Source organism: Hylobates moloch, unplaced genomic scaffold, assembly GCF_009828535.3.
Source record: "Hylobates moloch isolate HMO894 unplaced genomic scaffold, HMol_V3 SCAFFOLD_8, whole genome shotgun sequence".
Classification (NCBI taxonomy): Eukaryota; Metazoa; Chordata; class Mammalia; order Primates; family Hylobatidae; genus Hylobates; species Hylobates moloch.
Window position 1 is genome coordinate 66,812,010 of NW_026652283.1, and position 26,426 is coordinate 66,838,435.

Sequence of the window (26,426 nt, forward strand, 5' to 3'; positions counted from 1 at the left end):
TACTGTGGCTAGTCTCTAAGTCTCACTGGTTTTCTTTGGAGATGGAATCACGAGACCAGCTCACTTCAAGACACTTCAGGACATGACCAGCCAGTCTTCTTCATAGGGGCATCAAATACTACTTAGACTTAGTCTGGCGGAGACCAGATTGGGGTGCCACATTTTTCCTGCTGTGTTCCTAGCACACTGGGACTCCTCTGAGGAGCCTAAAGGGCAGCCAGAGAGACAAGAGAGAGGCTGGGTGGGTGAGACTCAGGGATGTTTACCCACTTCACCCAGAGCAGCAACAGGATTTTCTGTCTTCTCTGTTAGAGGCAGGCTGATGCTGTATAGATTCTTCTCTGCACAACTCTAGGGGGCCTTTTCACATTGAAATCAAAATATCGAAATATACTTGGGTTATGGTGAAAATTTTCCAACAGTAAAATGGTTTGAGGAAGGTAGTGTTTTTCTAATTAGCAGAGCTACCATTTTGATTACCAGCAGGGCTGACTGTGAAGAGGGTCCCAGTTTTTAAAATTTGAAAAGTACAGGCCGGGCGCAGTGGCTCACACCTGTAATCTCAGCACTCTGGGAGGCTGAGGTGGTGGATCACTTGAGATCAGGAGTTTGAGACTGGCCTGGCCAATGTGGTGAAACCTTGTCAATACTAAAAATACAAAAATTAGCTGAGCAGTAGTGGTGCGTGCCTGCAGTTGCAGCTACTCAGGAGGCTGAGGCCTGAGAATCGCTTGAATCTGGGAGGCTGAGGTAGTGAGCCGAGATCACATTACTGCATTCCATCCTGGGTGACAGAGTGAGACTCTGTCTCAAAAAAAGGATCTTCAAAAAAAAATTTTTTTTTTAAGAGTACAGCTACTGGGGAGAGCATCAGACTTGAGCAAGACTGGATTTGAATTCTCTACACTCTCAGTATGCCTTTATATGGCAGGCAATTATGCTATACCCTCCCAATTCGTAATTCCCCCTTTCCTCAGAAGGTACCCCCCTCCACACCCGTATTTGCCCAGAAGCCACCCCACTTGCCACTGTTGATGGAACTCAGGGTACACAAAAAGACCAGTATCTGACAAATTCACCAGGAAATTTGGAAATAGGACTGAGGCAGGAAATTAGCTAGTTTAATGTCAGGCCTGTGGATGGCCATTTGCTATCTGAAGCAGAAAAGAAAGAAGAGGGAAACCAAGAGCCCTGAGATTGTCCAGTCCTTGTTCCAGGCCTGCCCGGCGTGCCACGCTCCTGTCTTTGGCTTCTTTCCTGCATCTTCAGAATTAATGCGTTTGCTGCTTGTGAAGGAGTTTGAGATGGTTTCCACCCACTAGCAACCAAGAGAATCTTGATTATTACACAGTGCACCATACAAAGTCACCACTTAATCTTCCATGGGTCTCAACTTCCCAGTGTGTACAATGTAAATAACAACACCTCCTCATAGGCTCTTTGTGATTATCATGTAAAACGCCGGCGCCAGGTGTTTCTTTCCCGGTTCTCCTCGTCAAGAACTGACTCCTAAGCATCCTAAAGTAGAGAAAACCACAGGACCTAAGGCTCAGGGAGTAATTCTAGGGATGCCACGAACTCTCTGTGGTGGAGTAGGAAGGACCCACAAAAGCAGCAAGCACAGCAACAATAAGGGCCTTTCGCTGCCTGGCAGGGAGAGTGAGGCTGAATCGGGAGGAGATGCCCGCAGGGCGCACTGGCCCTTGCAAGGGATCTGGGCACTCAGCGCTCCGACCTACGGTCTCTGGCCGGGGTAGCTGACGCGCTGGCTCCTGGCCAGCATGACCCAGCCCGCCTTGGGTATGCTGCAGGGAAGGCAGCGCCTGGGTTACACCCGCGACAGGAAACTTCCTGCTGAGCCCGCGCGGCTCCTGGCACCGACTCCGCCTCCGCGTTTGGGCTCGTTCTTCCTCCCTCCACCCCCAAGGCTAGCTATCGCTTCTGGGATGCGTTCCACATTCTGGGATCTGCCTCATCCGCCCTGGGATGCTGCGGGGGATCGCCGGCTCGTGGCCGTGTCCACACGCTGGAGCTATTGAGCGCGTACCCGCTCCGCCTCGAGGTCGGCCGGTGAGCGCCAGGACCAGCGAGCGAGGTGGGACACATTCCTTACGCTGCAGACGACCGACAGACCCATTCGATCCCACATTGGTCAAACGTCCTACATTTTAAAAAGAAGGAGTTTTTTGGCCGGGCGCGGTGGCTTATTGTAATTCCAGCACTTTTGGAGGCCGAGGCGGGCGGATCACCTGAGGTTAGGAGTTCGAGACCACTCTGGCCAATATGGTGAAATCCCGTCTCTACTAAAAATACAAAAATTAGCTGGGCGTGGTAGCGGGAGTCTGTAATCCCAGCTACTCGGGACGCTGAGGCAGAAGAATCGCTTGAACCCAGGAGACGGAGGTTGCACTGAGCCATAGATGGCACCATTGCACTCCAGACTGGGCAACAAGAGCGAGACTCCGCCTCAAAAAAAAAAAAAAAAAAAAAAAAAAGGAGTTTTTAAGCATTGAACAAAGGAGAAAACTGAAAACTATTTATATGTGAGTGCGTGTATGTGTGTATATATGTATGTGTGTATATATGTATATGTGTATACATCTGTGTATATATACACATACATACCTCTCTCTATATATATATGTAATTTACACACACACATACATATACATATTTAAAATATGTGTATTTGGCCAGGCATGGTGGCTCACGCCTGTAATCTCAGCACTTTGGGAGGCCGAGGTGGGAGGATCCCTTGAGCCCAGGAGGTCAAGGCTATAGTGAGTGCTCCAGCAGCCTGGGCAACAGAGCTGCATCCTGTCTCTAAAAATAAAAAAGTAAAAATAATAAAAAAAGAAAATATGTGTGCTTGTATTTTCCATTAGAAGTTACCCAACCTGGCCATTGGTGGTGACAGGCAATGCCCTTTCCAGGAAATCATTAACAATATTATTATAGCAATGGCTATAATTTTTAAAGCATTTATTGTGCCAGGTATTGTCCCAAGGGAGTTATTTTATATACATTTTTAAAACGTTATTCCTCACAGCAACTTTAGGATTTGATATTTTTGTCTTTGTCCTCTGCAGTTCCCAGGGCAAAAGGAAATGGCCCAAGGTCACATTGTATATACAGTGTAGCAAATCCTGGACTCAAACCCAGGTTTCTGGACACCATATCCTGAACTCTTCCCAGCCAGGCTGGCGGCCTCATTGTGTGGGCTCCATCCCTCCTCCCTGAGGCCTATGACCTCTGCAGACTAGTCTCATGTCACCTTTCACTTGGATATAGCAACAGCAGCCCCAAAGCACTACTCTCTACCTTCCCAACTCGGTCTGTTCTCCAAGGCGGAGGGAGGGAGTTTTCTAAAACACAAATCAGATCAAGGTGCTGCCCCAACTTCTTACCCTGGCTTTTAGCTTCCTGTTTGATGGGGGGCCTCTGCCACTTCAACCTTCATCCACCATGCTCATCCACACTGGCCTTTGATTCCTGAACACACCAAGCTTTCCACCTTTGGATCTTTGCACTACTAGTTCTCTTCTGCAGGAATGCTCTTCTTCCAGTTTTCCCATGGCTAGCTCTTTGTCACTTGGCTTAAATGTCCCATTGTCAGAAGGCCTCCTCCCCCATACTCTCCAAGGAGCTAGCCAGTCACTCTAGCACATTGTTCTAGTTAGTCTCTGCCTCACACTTGTCACCATCTGACATTTTTTTCTCTTTTTTTTTTTCATTTTCTGTCCCCTCTTACAGTGTAACAGTCAAAGGCTGGAAGCGTTGCCTGTATCTTTCTACACAGTGCCTAGAATAGTAGCTGGCACATGCTAGGCACTCAGTAATTACTTACTGGATGAATGATTGTCCTGTCTTTTCTCCTTTTCTCAGAGAAAACAGCCCTCTTAAGACAGATACCCCCCAGACACGCCAACTAATCAGGTTTTCATAACATTCCCCACATTGCTTTTCCCCCTGTGGAATTCCAGCAGCCTGGAGCGGGCAGACCCCTCTCACCTCTGTAAGTCAGTAGTGCCTCATCAAGGAACTCAGCCGCCTTCCGGAAATGCTGGGAAATGTCCACTTCAGGAAAGTCATCCACCTCTACACCCAGGTACTGGATCTCCAGGCCGGTGTAGAATTCGGGGCCAGTGTAAACACCGGTGCCATGCGCAGCATTCAGAATGTGGGTGATTCCCAGCCTCTTCAGCCTCCCCTTGTTCACAGCGACACTCCTGGGGGAAGAGGCAGGGACCCGTTTGCCAGAGTCGGAACTAGAAAAGTGTGTCACCACTGTGATGGCGAGCCTGCCTCAGCCAGTCTGGGGCCACAGCTGGGCAAGTGCCTCCTTTTCTGCCCCTGGTTGTCTGGGGATCACTGCAAATACCTTTATAGAAAGAGTCGATGACTTGGCCTCGGCAAAAGGGAGAAAAGACAGGGAGTTAGGTGAGGAAGGGCGAGATGAAGAGGCCAACAAAGTGATGTGTAAGGAAACCTTTGAATGATCTAGAGACTTCTAGTTTAAAACCACATGCCTTGGGCATGGACATTCATCAAGGCACAAAAGTGGTAGGCACAAATAATAAAATTAAGTATATTCTACATTGATATGGCATGCTTATAATTGTCAAAATCCTTTCACATGCATTATTTTATGTTATCCTAACAATAAACTTAAGAAGTAGACAGGGACTCTTGTTTTATTCCCATTTGAAGATTATAAAACTCAATCTGAGAGCTCTTATAACTTCCCAAGATTGTGAAAGGAGAAAAAGACAACAAGAACCAGTGTTTTAGATTTCTAGTTCAGAGCTCTTTTTGCTGTAGCTGAATAAGTGCAGCTTAGTTTGAAGAGGCCCTGAGGACAGGTTGTCCGAGTAGGAACAAAAGCTTTTAGCTGAGGATACCTGGCAATGCCTGGGTTCTTAGTGACCATAAGATGAATGCTCCTGGATCTGAAGATCTATTTAAAGATCACTTAGGACTTGGTGCCCAGCTCTGAGGATCAAGTTCTAGGCAACTGATTACTCCTTGGTGAAGATAAGACCCACTGTTCAAAGCTGTTTTCCCTACTCCCTCCCCTGAGGCCAAATTTCCTCCTTTGCTTCCGGATATCTGGATAATTACCCTGGGAAAACATCTCATTAAGTATTCGATGAGTCAGCAAAAATTTGTTTCACTAATTAACCTAGTGGTAGCAATTATGCACTGGCATCCTAAAGAAATAGGATGTGAGTGAGTTGTTTTTGTTCTGGAAACCGCTGATAAACTTTTAGAAAATAATAGTTTTTGGATTATAAAAACAATGTCTACTTTAGGAAACCTGTACAAGTCAAACGAAATCTAAAGAAGAAAATAAAAACCGCTTGTAAAAACACCTCCCAGAGAGAAACATTGTTAACATTTTCTCACATTTCCTTCTAACTGTTGTCTATGCAAAAACATGCACACACACACACACACACACACACATCTATTGCTCAACTAGCAGCACACTGTACGTGTCTTCTCTTGTAATCTAATTCTTTCTTACTGTATTGTGAATATTTTCCAATGTTGGTAATTACATATGCATGTCAATATTATTGTCAATGGCTCCTAGTGTCTGGTTCTGTGGTAGCTACAGATGTTATGAGATGGTGAAGTTGGCAAGACTCTGTGGCAGGAAAGGCGGCCCAAGGAAGGCCTTTGTGAGGGACAAGAGAGTCCTGGCAAGAAGGCAAAGGATAAGCAGTCATGGCGGCATCTTGCCTGGAGACCTCTGAATGCAGGTGGATGGAGGGGCCTTTCTCTGGGCTGGGGCAGCGTAAGTGGCTAGGCAGCCTCATTGTGCTGGATGGACCTATGGGTGCCTTTGGTGAAAGTTGGGGGAGTTTCGTCTGTCTCAGGCACTAACCAGAGGGGTGGGACAAAGGGTCATGAAGAGCAGTCAGACTCACTTCTCAGCTATGAAGACATTGGGCCAGACCTCATCCACCTCATTCCAGGGAGCCTCTTGGCGATCCTGAACCAGGGCCCGCTGTAGGTCCAGGACACAGGGCGTACTATAGAGGCTGGTGTCATCCATCTTCTCCCTGACGCGGTTGTACAGGTCCTCCACCAGCAGCTGTTCAGCAGACTCCAGCATGCCTGGACACTCTGCGTCTGCTCTGACCCCCCGTGGCTTGAGTTCTAAAGGAGACAAGCGGCATTCTCATCAGAGAGTTAGGAATATCATGGCCTTCCTGGTTCCTGGGGAGAACATGCTCTTGGCCAGTTTGCTGCCAGGATTCTGGGCATGGACTGAATGCCAGCAGGATCTTCCAGGAAGGACTTTAATTGGGCCCAGGGTACCTGCTGCACTGGCCCAAACACTTTTAATCAGGGTCAGCAAGAAGACTGTATAGATGTGGGTAAAGGGGATCCAATTTCTTTTACTCCCTCCCATGCTTCTCTGAAGCTGGTCGATAATTTTTTAGACCAAGTACCTTAAGTACTAGGTGTACTTTGATTCATACTTAATAACTCCCACAGTGCCCAGTACAAAGTGGATGCTCAGAAGTATTTAGCGGCCAGGCATAGTGGCTCACGTCTGTAACCCCAGCACTTTGGGAGGCCAAGGTGGGCGGATGACCTGAGGTCAGTTCAAGACCAACCTGGCCAACATGGTGAAACACTGTCTCTACAAAAAATACAAAATTAGCCAAGCGTGGTGGCAAGTGCCTGTAATCCCAGCTACTTGGGAGGCTGAGGCAGGACAATCACTTGAACCTGGGAAATGGAGGTTGCAGTGAGTTGAGAGCGCACCATTGCATTCCAGCCTGGGCAAAAGGAACGAAACTCTGTCTCAAAAAAAAAAAAAGGTAGAAGTATTTACCAAATGAATGAATGGCATTCATTCATAGTATAATTCACTCTGTTAGCTTGACTCTTTTACATATGGATTGCAAATAACCCTGGGAAAAGTAAAACTTTCAGCAGTAATTTATGCAATATTACCTTCTAATATACACCTAATTTACTAACTTATTTCTTGTATTGTCTTCTTCCCCCTACTAGAATATAAGGACCTACGATTCTCAGCCTCCCAGCCCACAGATAGGTGGCAAAGGTTGGCCATGAGCTCTCATTCTAATCTCAAAATGCGACTCAGGGCCTTTCTGACCACAGGTCAGAAAAGCTCAAACTCCAAATGAACTCAAACCCCAATTCACTCACATCTGGGGTGAATCTTTATCTTCTTCTAATAATATATTTGCTCACAGTTTATCAAATTTGGGGAAATGTAAGATGTTTTCTTTCTTTAAGTTAGACAAAAATAAGAAAGAACAAAATCATTCCTCTCACGTGGTAGCCAAAATACTGAATAGAGAGAGAGAGAAAAGAAGCTGAAAAGATGTGTCCTCTGTGTTCCCCATAGCCTCTTACTGGCACCATCTCTTTCCCTGATGGGCAGTCTCTGGGTGGGGGCTGCAGAGAGTCCAGCCACATTTGGAAGGTAGACTTGGTCCAGCCCCTCATGGAATCTGCTCCTCCCAGGGGTAAGCAGGGCTTGTTGCTCATGGACTGCAAATCCAGGGAGCCTTGGGTTCTGCCTAGGGCTCAGGATTTCATTTCCCTTCTCTCTTCCCTCCTTTAACCCCCCTGAGGGACCCCCACATCCCTGCATCAGGGCTCAGCTCTAAACGTTCTCTGATCTCCGTTTCAAACGCAGAAAGAAGAAAACTCCTGCAATCCCAGAGCTCTATTTTGTTTAAAAATAGATGAAGTGTTCCTATTTTCTCCACTACCCAGTTTTCTCCCCTGGCTCTCCTGGGGTCTTTCATAGCAAATTCAGCCCGCTCTCCTTCCCTTGTCTACTTAGATGTCTTTCCCTTACTACATATAAAAAATGGGACTCCTGACACCTCATTAAAATACACAGTATTGTCTTCCTCGGCTATTTATCTAGCAGGTTGTTGTTTCCATTTCTTTTCTTTGCAATTTAAAAACAAATGTCCCAGCCCTTCACCCCTGATGGCAACTCCTGCTTTCACTAGGTCTCTGGTTCACACTTCAGCCTCTGTAGACCTTGCCTCTCTCCCTGCATCAATTTCTTTCTATTACCTGACATTTCTTCAGCAGAAAGTAAAGCCCACACATTTCTCCCCTACACTCACGGATGTGTGGCATATGCAGACTTTCATGAAAACGGAAGGTTTTCAGCACACATTTTTACCCCTGTAATCACTAGTGAGCATATATTGTTTTTTCTCTCCCTATAGCCCTTCAGCCACTAAGGCTAATGAAACTTAGGTTTGATGCCCCCAGAGAAGGGAAGAATAGAAAAGAGCCAAGATAAAAAAGGCATTGCACATCTTTTGGTTTCAAACTAGACTGAATGTCCATAGCATTCTATAGACTTGAAAGTGAAGCTTTCAAAGAGATAAAATGTTTTTTTTTCTCTCCCCACAATTCCTAAAGCTGGACTTTTACTTATCAAGAACCAAAGCCTGGAGAATGGTCCACAGAATGAAGCACAAAGCAGAGATGATGCAGAATGGAAGGTTAGGGAAATTTCCAATCACAAAAGAGGAAGAAAAGACTTTCTAGAGCTATAGTGGTGCTGGGAGCAATTCAGAGAGAACTGGACCAGGGTGAAGACACTGCCTGGGTTAGCGGGCAAGATATCTTGGGACAAGATAACAGACACCCCAGGTATGGAAGAAAAAGAAAAAAAATCCCCCAAAGCAGATGGGTCTTTGAGAAGATGGGGCCTCCTAGAGTGCCCAGAACAGTGAGCAACAGCAAGTCAAATTTCTGGTTCTATGTGAAGTGTGGAAGAAGTCCAAATGTCCTCTAGAGACCCTGGTGGAGACCCAAATGGGTCAGGGGACCAAGACCAGAGTTTGAATGGACAAAGAGTAGCATGTGATTCTCATATTGAAAGACCAAGGAAAGGATTGTGGCCACCAGCGGTGGTTGTGAGATTAAGCCCAAAGGCCAGCTGGGCCCTGCTTCATCAGTGTGCACCTTATCCCACTCCACCCCATCTCACCAGAGTTGTGAGGCTACCCAGGGAGAAGGGAGAAGAAAGGGGAAGAAAGAAATTGCAAAAGATTATTTACTTAAAGTTGATTAGAAAAAAATTCATCTAATCCAAATAAGTATCTTTGAATGAAATATAATAATATGTTGTCTGCTTCAAAATTTTACTGTGTAAATATTAACATATTTAATATTGGGTGCTCCCCACCCAAGCTTTTCCCTCCTTCCCATGCACCCTTCAGTTTGAAGCATCTTTAAGCACTGGTGGAAGTGCAGGTCTAAGTCTAGACTCCCTTGGAAGAGAACCCTCTGGTGCTTCTGGCCATTTCTTGGGCTCTCAGGTCTGTGCCTCTGCCATAAGCCACCTCAGGACCACTGAGGTAACCAAAAATGGAGCAGGAGGCCCTAGGGACAGATTGGTGCTGCCTCTCTGGTTGTCCCTGTTCACACTGATGCATAATTATTTCCACTTCCATCCTATCAAAGTTGAGGGGGTGGGGTTGGCAGAATTGCCTTCTGCAGATCTGCTCTTCCTAACGTGATGGGCAGCACCTGAGAGGCACATTGACATCTTCTTTTTTTTATCCCCACCTCTAAGGGTCTCCAGATGACCACTGGACTTTGCTTCCACCCAGCTTTTGATTGCATTACCTTCATTGATGATCTGTTTGGCTGCAATGGCTGAGGAGAGGTGAATGGGTTCCATGAAAATGCTTTCTGTTTCTGCATCTGAGACCATTGAATACCTAAGGGAAGAGGATATTCATGTGAGATAAGCCTGCAGCATCTGAATTGAAGGCATTCTTTTAGATGAGAAACCTGGTTTTGATTTTAGCAACAAGTGGGAAACAATGAGTGATCAAGGCAAAGCCTTCCTAAGTTTAAGGACCCAAGAATACAGAACACTGGGTATCATGTGACTCAGATGCCCACCTATTTTCAGATCACAGTTGGCACTGATGGTGTGTGATGTTTAATGACATGGTGGTCTATGTTGTGGAGGCAAGAGCGTACGTCTATGCTTGGCGGAACCCACCCTGATGCGGCTTCACTTTCTTGGATGTCCCGCTGCTCATTTTAAAAATTTTGTCTCCTTTTCCTCTGCTATCGATCTACAGGGTGTCCTTAATTGTGCCTCTGCCAGTCTTCTGCTGGACTGCTGGGCTGAATAGGTTGCCATCACTGTTTCTGTTCCCTCTGTTCTCCATTCCTTCTCCCTGTTTCTAAGGGAATGGGCTAATGATGAAGAACTGGCACAGCACCAAGTGAAATGCTAAAGATGAACTCAAATGCACGGGTACTGATTCTGAGCACATGAAATCAAGAGTCAGGTTGAGCCCAGGGATGCAAAGAAAGTAACTTGGGTAAATGTCAAGGCAATTTCCCAAAAATAATTCAGTGCAGTTGTCAAAAGAGACCTTTAGGAACATGGAGAATCTAGAGCAGAGACAAGACTTGGGACTGCACTATGGCGGTGGGGATGGGACCACACCATAGTTCACTAGTAAACAACTTTCTAGTGAGTTGTCCTGTTCTCCAGGTGTTCAGATGAGATTTGGGTCATTTTCTTTTTTCTGCTTAGTCTTTCCTTTATGTCCATAGAGGGAGGATTTAATGGATACCATTTGTGAGTGCCTTCTGTGAATTTAATTCTGACAAACCCTCCACAAATTAGGTATTATTTTTATTCCTGCATTACTGATGAGAAAATTGCGGCTCAGAAAGGTTAAGAAAATTGCCTAAGGCAGTAAATAAATGGCAGGGCTAAGTTGAGAACATAGGGCAGTCCTGCTGTAGGTCCAGTGTTCTCTCCACAATACACAGATACCATTTAGATTAGAACAGGGAGGTGGATTGGTTGGTGGAAGCAACCCCAGCTGGATTCCCAGACTCAATGCAGGCTTTGACAGGTAAGTACTTAAGAAATGTTTTATGGGAAGCCTAGATGCATGGATGAATTACGCTGAGTAAAGTTAAGTTGAGCAGAATCCAGATGAGCTGAACAAAGCTAACTTGAGCTGAGACAAGTTGAGATGGAATTAAATTGAAATGATTAGCAGAACAATTCTCTTGTGCATCCACAACATCAGAGTCCACCCTAGGGGGAATGGTGTGCTCAGTGTCAGCAGGGCCAATGCTCTTGCTAGGAGAAAGAAGTAGCCTGGAACTCTACCCAGGGCATGGCCAGACCTGCCTAGGCCACCTCAGGGACAGCATGCTGTGACATCATCATCCATAGTATCTGAGAGTTTTCTGATAGCAGTTGTGCTGGCTCATTCCTATTCTAGCACCAAGTACTCCTGTGACCAAAAATGCATATTCAAATATGCATGACCCGGGAGTGGGGGTGGATTAAGGGTGAACTTTGTTCACTAGAGGCTGCATGGGCAGGTCTGGCCATATCTTGAGTAGATTCACAGGCTACTCCTTTCTCCTGGCAAGGTTATTTCCTTCTCCATGGCCTGGCTGACACTGGGCACAGCATTCTCCTGAGGTTGGACAACAATTTGTGGATGGTTACTACAAAATAATTGTTCTCCTAATCAACTCTTTTTTTAAATTTCAATAGGTTTTTGGGGAACAGGTGGTGTTTGGTTACATGGACATGTTCTTTAGTGGCGATTTCTGAGAGTTTGGTGCACCCATCACCAGAGCAGTGTACACTGTATCCAATGTGTTATTTTCTATCCCTCACCCCCTCCCATCCTTCCCCCCAAGTCCCCAAAGTCCATTGTATCATTCTTATGCCTTTGCCTCCTCATACCTTAGCTCTTACTTATAAGTGAAAACATACAATGTTTGGTTTTCCATTCCTGAGTTACTTCACTTACAATAATGGTCTCCAATTCCATCCAGGTTGCTGCAAATGCCAGTATTTTAGACCGTTTTATGGCTAAGTATTATTCCATAGCATATATATATGTGTGTGTGTGTGTGTGTGTGTGTGTGTGTATGCGCTACATTTTCTTTATCCACTTGTTGACTGATGGGCATTTGGGCTGGTTCCATGTTTTCACAATTGTGAACTGTGCTGCTATAAACATATGCGTGCAAGTCTTTTTCACATAATGACTTCTTTCCTCTGAGTAGATACTCAGGAGTGGGATTGCTGGATCAAATGGTAGATCTACTTTTAGTTCTTTAAGGAACCTCCCTACTGTTTTCAATAGTGGTTGTACTAGTTTACATTCCTACAAGCAGTGTAAAAGTGTTCCCTTTGCACCACATCCATGCCAACATCTATTATCTTTTGATTTTTAAATTATGTCCATTCTTGCAGAAGTAAGGTGGTATTGCATTGTGGTTTTGATTTGCATTTCCCCGATAATTAGTGATGTAGAGCATTTTTTAATGTTTGTTGTTAACCATTGCATATCTTCTTTTGAGAATTGTCTATTCATGTCTTTAACCCATTTTTGATGGGATTATCATTTTTTTTCTTGCTGATTTGCTTGAGTTCCTTGTAAAATCTGTATATTAGTCCTTTGTTGGATGCATAGTTTGCAAAAGTTTTCTCCCACTCTGTGGGTTGGCTGTTTACTCTGCTGAATATCTCTTTTGCTGTGCAGAAGCTTTTTAGTTTAATTAAGTCCCATCTATTTATCTTTATTTTTGCTGCATTTGCTTTTGGGTTCTTGGTCATGAAGACTTTGCCTAAGCCAGTGCCTAGAAGGGTTTTTTTTTTTTGATGTTATGTTCTAGAATTTTTATGGTTTCAGGTCTTAGATTAAAGTCTTTGATCCATCTTGAGTTATTTTTTGTATAAGGTGAGAGATGAGGATCCAGTTTCATTCTTCTACATGTAGCTTGCCAACTAGACCAGCACCATTTATTGAATATGGTGTCCTTTCCCCACTTTATGTTTTTGTTTGCTGTGTTGAAGATTGGTTGGCTGGAAGTATTTGGCTTTATTTCTGGGTTCTCTATTCTGTTCCATTGGTCTATGTGCCTATTTTTATACCAGTACCTTGCTGTTTTGGTGACTATAGCCTTATAATATAGTTTGAAGTCAGGTAATGTGATGCCTACAGATTTGCTCTTTTTGCTTAGTCTTGCTTTGGATATGTAGGCTTTTTTTTGGTTCCATATTAATTTTAGAATTGTTTTTTCCAGTTCTGTGAAGAATGATTATGGTATTTTGATGGGAATTTCACTGAATTTGTAGTTTGGTTTTAGCAGTATGCTCATTTTCACAATATTGATTCTACCCAACCATGAGCATGGGATGTGTTTCCATTTGTTTGTGTCATCTATGATTTCTTTCAACAGTGTTTTGTAGCTTTCCTTGTAGAGGTCTTTCACCTTCTTGGTTAGATATATTCCTAAGCATTTTTTTTTTTTTTGCAGCTATTTTAAAAGGGGTTGAGTTCTTGATTTGATTCTCAGCTTGTTCACTGTTGGTGTATAGCAGTGCTACTGATTTGTGTACATTGATTTTTTATCCTGGGACTTTGCTGAATTCATTTATCAGATGTAGGAACTTTTTGGATGAGTCTTCAGGTTTTTCTAGGTATATGATCATATCATCAGCGAACAGTGACAGTCTGACTTCCTTGTTACTGATTTGCATGCCCTTATTTCTTTCTCTTTTCTGATTGCTCTGGCTGGGACTTCCAGTATTATGTTGAATAGAAGAGGTGAAAGTGGGCATCTTTGTCTTGTTCCAGTTCTCAGGGGGAATGCTTTCAACTTTTCCTTGTTTAGTATAATGTTGGCTGTATGTTTGTCATGGATGACTTTTATTACCTTAAGGTATGTCCGTTCTATGCCAATTATGCTGAGGGTTTTAAGCATAAAGCAATGCTGAATTTTATCAAATACTTTTTCTGCATCTATTGAGATGGTCATGTGATTTTTGTTTTTAATTCTGTTCATGTGGTGTATCACATTTATTGACTTGCAGATGTTAAACCATCCCTGCATCCCTGGTATAAAAGCCACTTGATCATGGTGGATTATCTTTTTATTATGCTGCTGGATTCAGTTAGCTAGTATTTTGTTGAGGATTTTTGCCTCTATGTTCATCAGGGATATTGGTCTGTAGTTTTCTTTTTTTGCTATGTCCTTTCCTGGTTTTGGTATTAGAGTGATACTGGCTTCACAGAATGATTTAGGGAGGATTCCCTCTTTCTCTATCTTTTGGGAAAGTTTCAATAAGATTAGCACCAATTCTTCTTTGAATGTTTGATAGAATTTAGCTGTGAACCCATCTGGGCCTGGACTTTTTATGTGTGTATGTGCAATGTTTTTATTACCAGTTTAATCTTGCTGCTTGTTATTGGTCTGTTTCAGAGTTTCTGTTTCTTCCTAGTTTAATGTAGGAGGGCTGTGTATTTCCAGGAATTTATCCATCTCCTCTAGGTTTTCTTTTTTTTTTTTTTTGAGACGGAGTCTCGCTCGTTCACCCAGGCTGGAGTGCAGTGGCGTGATCTCGGCTCACTGCAGGCTCCACCCCCCAGGGTTCACGCCATTCTCCTGCCTCAGCCTCTCCAAGTAGCTGGGAACTACAGGCGCCTGCCACCTCGCCCGGCTAATTTTTTGTATTTTTAGTAGAGATGGGGTTTCACCGTGTTAGCCAGGATGGTCTCGATCTCCTGACCTCGTGATCCGCCCGCCTCGGCCTCCCAAAGTGCTGGGATTACAGGCGTGAGCCACCGCGCCCGGCCTCCTCTAGGTTTTCTAGTTTGTACATGTAAAGGTGCTCATAGCAGCCTTGAACAATCTTTTGTATTTCTTTGGTATCAGTTGTAATAGCTCCTGTTTCATTCTAATTGAGTTTATTTGGCCCTTCTCTCTTCTTTTCTTGGTTAATCTCACTAATGATCTATCAATTTTGGTTTATCTTTTCAAAGAACCAGTTTTTTGTTTCATTTATTTTTTTGTTTGTTTGTTGGCTTCAATTTCATTTAGTTCCGCTCTGGCCTTTGTTATTTCTTTTCTTCTGCTGGGTTTGGATTTGGTTTGTTCTTGTTTCTCTAGTTCCTTGAGGTGTGACCTTAGATTGTCTATTTGTGCTTATTCAGACTTTTTGATGAAGGCATTCATTGCTATGAACTATCCTCTTTGCTCTGCTTTTGCTGTATCCCAGAGGTTTTGGTAGGTTGTGTTACTATTATCATTTAGTTCAAATAATTTTTTAATTTCCATCTTGATTTCATTGTTGACCCAACTATCATTCAGGAACAGGTTATTTAATTTCCATGTATTTGCATGGTTTTGAGGGTTCTTTTTGGAGTTGATTTCCAATTTCATTCCACTGTGGTCTGAGAAAGTATTTGATGTAATTTCAATTTTCTTAAATTTGTTGTTACTTGTTTTGTGGCCTCTCATATGGTCTATCTTGGAGAATGTTCCACATGTTGATGAATAAAATGTATATTCTGCAGTTGGTGGGTAGAATGTTCTGAAAATATCTGTTAAGTCCATTTGATCTAGGGTATAGTTTAAGTCCATTGTTTCTTTGTTGACTTTCTGTCTTAATGATCTGTCTAGTGCTGTCAGTGGAGTACTGCAGTTCCCCACTATTATTGTGTTGTTGTCTATCTCATTTCTTAGGTCTAGTAGTAATTGTTTTATAAATTTGGGAGCACCAGTGTTAGGTGCATATATATTTAGGACCGTGATATTTTTCTGTTGGACTAGTTCTTTTATCATTATATAATGTCCCTCTTTGTCTTTTTTAACTGTTGTTGCTTTAAGGTCTGTTTTGTCTGATATAAGAATAGCTACTCCTGCTTGCTCTTGGTGTCCATTTGCATGGAATATCTTTTTCCACCCCTTTGCCTTAAGTTTATGAGAGTCCTTATGTGTTAGGTGAGTCTCCTGAAGACAGCAGATACTTGGTTGGTGAATTCTTATCCATTCTGCCATTCTGTCTCTTTTAAGTGGAGCATTTAGGCCAGTTACATTCAACATTCGTATTGAGATGTGAGATGTTATTCTATTAATCATGCTAATTGTTGCCCGAATACCTTTTTTTTCATTGTGTTATTGTGTTACAGGCCTTGTAAGATTTGTGCTTTAAAGAAGTTCTATTTTTGTGTATTTTGAGGTTTTGTTTCAAAATTTAGAAACCCTTTTAGCAGTTCTTGTAGTGCTGGCTTGGTAGTGGCAAATTCTGTCAGCATTTGTTTGTCTGAAAAATATTATCTTTCCTTCATTTATCAAGCTTAGTTTTTGCTGGATACAAAACTCTTGGCTGATAATTGTTTTATTTGAAGACGTTTAAGATAGGAACCCAATCCATTCTAGATTGTAGGGTTTCTGATGAGAAATCTGCTATTAATCTGATAGGGTTTCCTTTATAATTTACTTGATGCTTTTGCCTCACAGCTCTTAATATTCTTTCCTTCCTCTTGACTTTAGATAATCTGATGACTATATGCCTAGGTGATACTCGTTTTGCAATGAATTTCCTGGGTGTTCTTTGAGCTTCTTGTATTTGAATGTCTAGATCTCTAGCAAGGCCAGGGAAGTTCTCCTTGATTATTCCCTCAAGCAAGTTTTCCAAACTTTTAGATTTCTCTTCTTTCTCAGGAACACCAATTATTCTCAGGTTTGGTCATTTAACATAATTCTAAACTTCTTGGAGGCTTTGTTCGTCTTTCAAAAATTCTTTTTTCTTTGTCTTTGTTGGATTGGGTTAATTTGAAAACCTTGTGTTAGGAAAATAAAAAGGAAGAGAGCAATGGAGAGAAAGCAACTCAATGGCCAAACAGGTTTATTCACAGGAATAAGCCTGCAAGGGGTCTCCGTCAGGAATCTGGTTGAGACTCTGATAGCTTAAAGCTGAGGTTTTTATAATAAAGTTTCTACAGGAGAGGGGTTGGGGAAGTGCTGGCAGGTTGGAACTGTAAGGGGCTGGGAAAGGATGTGGTAAGGGCCAGTCAGGCTTTGTTGTGGTCAGGGTTGTTATGCTCCGTTAAAGGTACCGGTGAGGTTGACATTTGCTTTGTTTCTGGGAACACTGTCACCAAGGTAGAAAACACAATCACCAAGGTAGAAAAATGACATTACTATTGTTAATTCTCACACCTTGTCTTTGAGCTCTTAAGTTCTTTCTTCTACTTGTTTGATGTTGTTGAAAGTTTCCAGTGTATTTTGTATTTCCCTAAGTGTGTCTTTCATTTCCAGAAGTTGTGATTTTTTTTTTTATTGATGCTATCTATTTTTCTGGAGTTTGTTTTGCTCATATCTCGTATTATTTCTCAAATTTCTTTAAGTTGATTTTCACCTTTCTCTGGTGTCTCCTTGAGTTGCTTAATAATCGACCTTCTGAAATCTTTTTCTGGCAATTCAGAGATTTCTTCTCGGTTTTGATTCATTGCTGGCGAACTAATGTGATCTTTTGGGGGTGTTAAAGAACCTTGCTTTGTCATATTGCCAGAATTGTTTTTCTGGTTCCTTCTCGTTTGGCTAGACTATGTCAGAGGAAAGATCTGGGGCTCAAGGGCTACTGTTCAGATTCTTTTGTCTCATGTGGTGTTCTCTTGATGTGATGCTCTCCTCCTTCCACTAGAGATGGGGCTTCCTGAGAGCTGGACTGCAGTGACTGTTACTGCTCTTCTGGGTCTAGCCACCCAGTGGAGCTACCAGGGCTTCAGGTTTGTACTGGGGAGTGTCTACAAAGAATCCTGTGATGTGATCCACCTTCAGGTCTCTCAGCCATGGATACCAGTACCTGCTCCAGTGGAGGTAGTAGGGGAGTGAAATGGACTCTGTGAGGGTCCTTAGTTACAGTTTTGTTTAGTGCACTGGTTTTCTCAAATGCTGGTTATGGTAGCAGTGAAGTTGTCATGTGGACAGACTCAGGACCTCTGGTTAGCCAGGATGTTACAGGTAGTAGAATTAGCTGTTGTTTTCTCCTTTCTTAGAGCAGCATTTTTCTTTTATGAGTTGTTGTAATGGCTTGAGCTGGTTGACCTCCAGCCAGGAGGTGGCACCTTCAGGAATGCATCAGCTGCGGTAGTATAGGGGGGAAACAAACTTGTCCTAAGGTCTTCTGGATAAATATTCAGGTTTCTCAGGTGATGGGTGAGGCCATAGAGCTCCCAAGAGATTATGTCTTTTGTCTTTGGCTATCAGGGCATGTACAGAAAGACCATAAGGTGGGGGCAGGGTTAGGTGTGTCTGAGCTCAGACTCTCCTTGGATGGGGCTTGCTGTCGGGGATGGAGGGTGTGGTTCTCAGGCCAAAGGAGTTATGTTCCCAGGGGGATTGTGGTTGCCTCTGCTGCATCATACAGGTTGCCAGGGAAGTGGGGGTAAAGCTGGCAGGGGGCGCCTCACCCAGCTCCCACACAGCCAGCAAGGCCAGTCTCACTTTCACTGTGCCCTACCAACAGCACTGAGTTTAAATTTAGGCAGCCGGTAAGCAGGGATGAGATCTTGCCCCAGGCTACAAGCTTCCCTGAGGAGAAAGCAAGCAGAGCTTTCAGGCCCCACCACCACCCCCCTGTGGTGGCTTCTGTGCTGTTGTTTGCACTTCCTGTTTGCCATTCCACCATCCCCCATTCTGCCCTGGACAATTTACGCTTGGTTGAAATTATTACAAAGTTCAGCTGGAAGTTTCCTTCTCCCTGTGGTCCTTCCCCAATACCCCTGGCTGCCCTCCCCAAGGACCCCTGTGAGATAAAGTCAGAAATGGCTTCCCCGGGGACTGAGAGTGTTTACAGGGCTCTTCCTGCTGCTTCTTCTACTTTTATATGTTTCTCAGCTCTCTAAATTCATTTCACCTCTAGAAAAGGTTAAATCCTTCTCCTGTGATCTGGATTTTCAGGTTCCCCAGTGAGGATGTGTGTTTGGAGGCAGACTTTCCCCCTCTCACACTATGGGCATTCACAGTTCTTTGGCTATCTCATGATGTTTGCAACAGCAAGCTGCTTCTTTGAAAGGGTCTGTGAATTGTTTCAGTTTTCCTGGTATGTTTCTATGGTAGTTCTTGGAGCAAAGGTTCATGATGTGAGTCTCTATATGCTGTTCTGTTCATCCACGTGGGAGCTGCAAGTTAGTCCTGCCTCGTATCTGCCATTTTCCCCCCATAAATCTAAGCAACTCAATTTAATTCATTTCCAAATTATCTTGGATGTTAAAACTAGAGAGGCCTTTAGAGATCTCATTGCTTGGTGAAGATAATAGAGTTTTATGCTAGCAGTTGTGTTAGCTCATTTCCATTCTAGCACCAAGTACTTTCTGTGACCAAAAGATGCATTTTCAAATAAGCATTATTGGAGAGTGGGGGTGGATTAAGGGTAAAGTTCGTGGGACATTATCTTTGGGTGTTAAAACTAGAGAGATCTTTGGAATCTCATTACTTGGTGAAGACAGTTTAAGACTTAAACACCTAGTGGGGGTGGCAGTGAGCTCTGTAAAGGTACAGATTAGGTGGATTACGTGGTCTTATTTACCTGTGTCTCTAGCAGATGGAAAGTGATCAGTCAGGGTTTGATGACTGAGTGAGTAGATGTACAGACAGATGGGTAGATGGATGAAGAGCTGGATGTCTGGATGAATAGATGGACTATGGTAAGGCTGGGCCAGGTGTCCACATACAACCTAGGGGATCAAACCTGATGATTTCCAAGGCCCTGTAGTCTCTAGCCCTTTCCTCCTCCTCAGCCTCAACTTGCACTGGGTTCTCTTTGGCTCACTCCTTTCCAGTACACTGGTCTTCTTTGGCTCTTGTTCTCACCAAGTTCCTCTCTGCCTAGGGACTTTGTAGAAGTCCATTTCTGCAGCCTGATGGTTAGTCCTCTCCTGCTTCCCTCATTTTTCAGATTTTAGTTAAATCATCCCTTCTTTAGGGAAGTCTTCCTTGATCTTGCACCATACACCTGTTTTTATGGCACTTCTATAAGATGCAATTTTACACTTATTTATGAAATCATTTGATAAATATTGGTCTCCTATACTAGATCATACCCTCTATGAGGGCAAGGACCATGACTGGGTATTTTGTTGACCATTGTGTTCCTCGCACCTAGGAGAATGTCTGGCACACAGTAAATGTTTAATAGATAATTTCTGACTCACTGACTGAATTTGTCTTCAATAGTACTATACTTAAGGGAATGTGGCAGTTACAACAATCAGCAATAAGATCTATCAAGTGTTTGCTGCATGCTCATCATTTTACTGGGACACCAGTAGCAAGCCTCAAAGCAAAAGCAGGATCTTGGCTGTGTCCTCTCCATGCCTACTCTCTGCCCTTCAGAGGCCAAGATATATACAATATCTGAGGCCTATGTTAGCAATTAGCAATTTTTTCTTATGGTAGAGTAATGGTCAACCCAGATCTGTGATACTCCTTGCATAGAGAGGTGGGGTCTATGTCTACTGCCCTAGAATCTGGGTAGTCTCTGTGACTACTCTGACCAATAGAATGGAACATGGTGGAAGTGATAATTGATCAGTTTTTGAGCCCACATCTTGAGGGAAGCTTCCCTTCTTTGGGTCTTGACACTCTCTCTGGGAACTCCTGAGCTGCCATATAAGAAGTCCGACTACCCCCAGAACACCAAGCTAGAAAGGGCACTGGTCAACAGTCCCTGCTGAGCTCCCAGCCAATAGCCAACCATGTGAATGATCCTCTTAGAAATGGACCTTGCCGCCCATCAGGCCACACCAGCTGATGCCATATGAAACAGATAAACTGCCCGGTCAAGTCCTGTCCAAATTCCTGACTCACAAAAAGGGGAGCAAAATGAAATTATTGTCCTTAGTCATTAAGTTTTAAGGTAATTTGTTAAGCACCAATAGATAACAGGAATAGTGCTATTCCAAGGGCTAAGAAGCAAGTTTTAAGCAAATGCTTAGGCACTCTTCTCCTCAATAGTGATACACAACTTACTAAGTATCAGTGACTGAGCCAAATATGTTACGGATGGGAAGCAACAACAAAATAATGCCAATATGGTAGAGCAAACCTTGCCTCTATAACAGACCTGGTGGACATTCTGAACTCCAGGGGTTCAGGACAGTTAGTTTTCATATAACAATATTTCACAAAACTAGAATCAAAGCCCCAGATTTTATATAAATGTGAGTAGTCATATTTTCCATTTCAACAATATTTATTAAGGAAGTTTTATTATTTTATTTTTCAGTAATTAATACTATTTATAGTCCTATTAACAAAACATTAATCATTTTATTTATTAAGGGTCAGTATTATGTAAAATGAGGTTTGGGGCAAAACTAAACCAAACAGATCCATGCTGAGAATTATTGTATTACTGTAGGGATTACAAGGGCTTCTTCCTTGCGCAGCACCACATTTCTCTTACTTGGTCAGTTTTCTTTGTTCCTTTGGGTCCCAAAGAGGCTTTCTCACATCTGTAATCAGTAGTCCAAGCAACTGACACAGACTAAAAATAGACACAGGAGGCGCCCTCACCTGTCAGGTGTGCAGAAAGGCCTTGCAAGGAACTCAGCAGGTGGGATTGCCAGGATCCTGGCCTGGGATTACCCATCCGAGAGCCCTCCATCCTGCCATTTTCCCTAAAAAACGTTGACTCTAAATTGTGAGGATTTGGTTTTAAGTAACAAATACTGAGAATCAAGAATCTGTCCTAAATATACCTACACTCTGAGGCTGTGGGTTTGATGGGGAGAATTTGAAAAGAGAAATCGCTGTGAAACATCTTTCCTTCTTCTGGGTGGTAAAGATTGAAGTTCGGCTAATGAGTCAGCAAACCTGAGAAATCATACGTGAATAGCCTACCCGGTACACTCTTGAGAAGCTGGCAGCTTTGTAATTGAGAAAAGAGGGGGGATTAAGAACAGATTTCCTCCTCAGCCCCACGATGTTTCTGTCTTTGGCTGCTAATGCTAAAATGTGAGCAACATTAAACTCTGCTCCGTATTACCCAGTGTGGAATGTACGATGTAGATTACAAATGCTTTTACGAGTCAGCCGCCATGAGCAGGAGATGTAAACCTAATAGTCACAAAACTGTTTGCCACAGACACGTTTTATTAAGTCTAATAAAGAAAGCTGTGGGGGCGAGACCTAAAACGGACGCTTGTTTTCCACAGAGAAGGACTGCAGAAATAGAAACGAGAAAGGAGGGAGAGACCAGAACAACTGGCCTTGTTTATATTTGCAAGGTCAGTGAGATGGCGGCCCTAGAGGTTTTGATTTATGACTATGTGTGTGTCCTAACCGGCATACCTGAGATGGAGTGAGATGACACTCACACCCTGATTAGAAAGCAGTGAGGGCTGGCTGTTCAAGAAAGACAGGCAGGGAAAAAAAGGATCTAGGATCGATACACACCTCATCATAGGATCAGGAAGCAGCTGCTAAAAAGCCTTGAGGCTGAATTGAAAGAGGAACAATAAAGGGGAGTTTGATGGACTTCCTAACCAAAAGCAGGAGAGTGGTGCAGCTTGCTTTAGACTTGCGTTTTTCAAAATTGCAGACTGACCAATCCATGTATCATAAAATCAATTCAATGGGTTATGTTCAGCATCTGGGACAAAAAGAAAAAAAAGGAAACAGAAAAAAGGGAAGGAAGGAAGGAAAGAACGAAGGAAGGGAGGGAAGGGAGAAAAAGAGGAAGAAAGGGAGGGAAGGAGGAGGGGAAAGAAAGGGAATAGCATCACCCATTGTAAGGATAAGTGTAGTTTTGTGAACTTTTAAAAATTTATATATACATGTATATATCTCTGAGTTGAGATGCAAATGGCATTGTCATACTGCAGATTATAGTCAGCAAAGTTTGAAAGCCGTGCTTTAAACTAGTTGCCTGCTGTTCAGACACGGATTGTAGTGGAATTGGGGTCCTTCAGCCCAGACTTTCCTATAGCTGATCACTTCCTGTCAAGGAGTCCCTTGGAAGTGAAATGGAGGTAGAGGCCCAGGAGGAGGTGTCTTTCTTGATATGGCTTTTGCAAAAAAGGACAAGGTTTCTGGGCTCTAAGTGTTCAGTGACTTCAGAGAAAATGACCACACACAGGCAAAGTTCAGGCTCTAAGGAAGAAGAGAAGTCAGTAAACGAAAGAAAATAGATTTTTAGCAAGCTGCTTCCAACAGGCTTAGTGAAAGAGCCGAGGTGGAGAAATTTTCACTGAAAAAGAAATGTAAAGGAGAAAGGATGGACAGGAGGAGCCATTTCCCAAAGAAACATAACGAAAACACAGAGAAATTACACTTCATGCGCCTGTCTCCTACCACACCCACCGCAGATGCTTGCTTGCCACAGGAAGGGAAAGGAGAGCACAGTTAAGGAAATTCACTGAAGGTCAAGGGAAACTGTCACCGTGACAGGAAGCCTGATCGAGACTTACCAAGCAGTTCTACAAAACTGGGAAGTCTTGAAAAGTTCAGATCTAAAAACCAAAGCAAGAAATGGATTTTGACTTGGAAAGATACAAAGTCAAGTAGAAAAACATTCTTCAAATCAGGAACAAGAGAATGATAAAAATGTCTTTGCTCCTTTAGTTGGAAAGGAAGAGAAAACTGATGATAATAGCTAAGAAGGAAGAGACGGGTGGTGGGGGGCAGAGGTTGATTTGCACTACAAGAGAACTTACTTCTTCTACTTCTTTTTTTTTTTTTCAAGGAGTCTGGCTCTGTCGCCCAGGCTGGAGTGCAGTGGCGCGATCTCCGCTCACTGCAAGCTCCGCCTCCCGGTTCATGCCACTCACTTGCCTCAGCCTCCTGAGCAGCTGGGATTACAGGTGCCCACCACCAAGCCAGGCTAATTTTTCTATTTTTAGTAGAGACGGGGTTTCACCGTGTTAGCCAGGATGGTCTCGATCTCCTGACCTTGTGATCCACCCGCCTCGGCCTCCCAAAGTGCTAGGATTACAGGCGTGAACCACCGCGCCCGGCCGTGCACTTACGTCTTAGGCTGTATTTATTTAGGTGACTGGGAAGGCCTGACGGAGACTATAGGTAAGGGAGAAGTCCCCAGCAAGCTCCCCCACCGACAGGGGGCTTTAAATTTTAGTGTCAAGTCATGAATCACTTAGGGGAATTTGCCTAGCTGTAAGATGGATGAATCTCTAACCGCCCATTTTCTTCCAGAGAGTGACTCATAGTGGCTAGGTTTGAATTTAAGGTGTTTCAAGCTAGTGCCTAACTCAGGCAAAAATGAAGATTTGATACCCCATCCATTGTCTACACCCCTTTCTCAGATTCTTAATTCACCCTAGGATGAGATTTACAGATGAGACTTGAAATGTTAAGACTCCCTGCCAGGACAGCAAGCAGGGTACATCCCTGCTAATTCTGGCTGGCTGCTAGTGGCTGTTTGGAGCACTGGGTGAAGTTCTGCAAGGCTCTGTTCTAGTTCCACAGGAAAGAGTACAATTCTGTTTCCTAGGGGCTGGATATAGGGCTGTAGTGAGTTGAACGGTGGCCCTCCAAAATGGTATGTCTTCCAAAACCTGGGAATGTAATCTTTTTTGGAAAAAGGATCATTGCAGGAGTAATTAAGTTAAAGCTTTTGAGATGAGATAACCCTAAATTAGGATGGACTCTAAAGCCAGTGGCAGGTGTCCTTAGAAGAGAAGAGAAGACAGAGCAGAAGGCCTTTTGAAGGACGGCAGAGATTGGAATTATGCTGCCACAATGCAAGAAACGCCCATAGCCAACAGAAATGAGCAAGAGACAAGGAAGGAGTCTTCCCTAGAGTCTTTGGAGGCTGTGTGGCTCTGTCACCACCTTGATTTCAGACTTCTGGCTTCCAATATGTGAGAAAATAAATTTCTCTTGTTTTTGAGCTGCCTAGTTTGTAGAATTTGCTGTGGCAGCCCTAGGAAACTAGTACAAGGACTAAGAGTCCGGTGGTGAGGTATTTGCTGACTTGGTGCATAATTTAACTTAAAAGACTTAAAATTTAACTTAAAGACTCAAACCTTTATCTGAAGTCATAAAACCAGAAGGATGGAATTTCAGGCACTTATCAAGTACAAGGAGGACTGTTCAGGACGGGGACAAATATCAGTAAGTGATACTCTGCTTCTTAGAATACGGGATTTGCTCAGGGCAGAATTAGAGAAGCATGATGTCTTAATCAGTGTGTGTGGGACTCTGGATAAATAAAAATTTCTTGACATGATAAGTTACTGAAAAAATTTTATTGTCAGATATCTTTCCCTGAAAGGAAAAGGGAAGAGAACCATCATTTATCAAATACCTAGTATACCTTTATATATGTTATATTATTTATTCTCTACTACTGGGTAAAACTGGTATTCTGATTTTTTTATTAAGTAATTTAAGCAAGCTTTCAAGGGTTTATAAGTAGGAGGGCAGATATGACCTCAATTTTGGTCTCCACTACACCACTTAATTTCTTTCCACAGTACCATACTGCCTCCTAAAAGAGGGTTTTATCATATATATATATTTTTTTTTTTTTTAAAACAGCTTTATTATTGATACACAAACTGCACAAATTTAAAATATACAAGATTTGACATACATCTGTGAAGCCATCACCGCAACCAAGATCACATCATCCCTTGTGCCCCTTTTTAAGCCCTCCCTCTCACCCCCTCCCTGCCCTATGCCCCCCAGGCAACCATTAAACTGCTGCCACTATAGAGATGTGTTTGCATTTTCTAGAACTTTATATAAATGGAATAATATAGTATGTACCCTTTTTTGTCTGACTTTCAAGCAGTGTAATTATTTTGAGATTCATCCATGTTGTTGTATGAATCAATAGTTCATTTCTTTTCATTGCTGTATAGTATTCCTATGTGTAAATGTGACACAATGTGTTTATCCATTCACTTGTCATTGGACATCTAGGATGTTTTCAGTTTTTTGGCTATTACAAATAAACCTGCTATGAACATTCATGTACCGGTCTTTGCATAGACATAGGCTTTTTTTTTTTTTTTTTTTGAGATGGACTCTCACTCTGTTGCCTAGGCTGAAGTGCAGTGGTGCAGTCTTGGTTCACTGCAACCTCTACGTCTCTGGTTCAAGCGACTCTTTTGCCTCAGCCTAAGTAGCTGGGCTTACAGGTGCCCACCACCACACCCAGCTAATTTTTGTATTTTTAGTTAAGATGGGGTTTCACTCTGTTGGCCAGGCTGGTCTCAAACTCCTGACCTCAGGTGATCCACTTGCCTCAGCCTCCCAAAGTGCTGGGATTATAGACATGAGCCATTGTGCCCTGCAGACATAGGCTTTCATTTCTCTTGAGTATATCTCTAGGAGTAGAATGATGGGATCATGTAGATATAGGTGTACATGTTTAGGTAGATTTATGTTTAATTTTATAAGAAACTGAAAATCTGTAAAATGGACTATTTTACCTTCCCACCAGCAGTATATAAGATTGTCCCAAGTACTCTACATTTTCCACCAACATTTGGTATGGTCAATCTTTTTAATTTCAGATATTTTAATAGGTATGTAATGGTAACTCATTGTGGTTTTAATTTCTGTGTCCCTAATGATTAAGG

General features: G+C 43.1%; 1 protein-coding gene across 11 annotated transcripts in view; it reads right to left on the reverse strand.

Annotated features, from left to right (window-relative positions):
• The window catches only part of STYXL2 (serine/threonine/tyrosine interacting like 2), an 81,977-nt gene that overhangs the window by 5,482 nt on the left and 50,069 nt on the right, over positions 1-26,426 (reverse strand). For 10 of the 11 annotated variants that reach the window (XM_058443397.1, XM_058443398.1, XM_058443395.1 and 7 more), the window contains 3 exons: positions 9,652-9,746; positions 5,934-6,165; positions 4,012-4,229 (listed from right to left, as the gene is read on the reverse strand). In XM_058443397.1, coding sequence (XP_058299380.1) covers positions 4,012-4,229; positions 5,934-6,165; positions 9,652-9,746 — 545 coding nt within the window. Of the gene's footprint in view, positions 1-4,011; positions 4,230-5,933; positions 6,166-9,651; positions 9,747-19,405; positions 19,490-26,426 lie in introns of those variants that run through there. The other variant, XM_058443401.1, reaches the window with a different exon arrangement.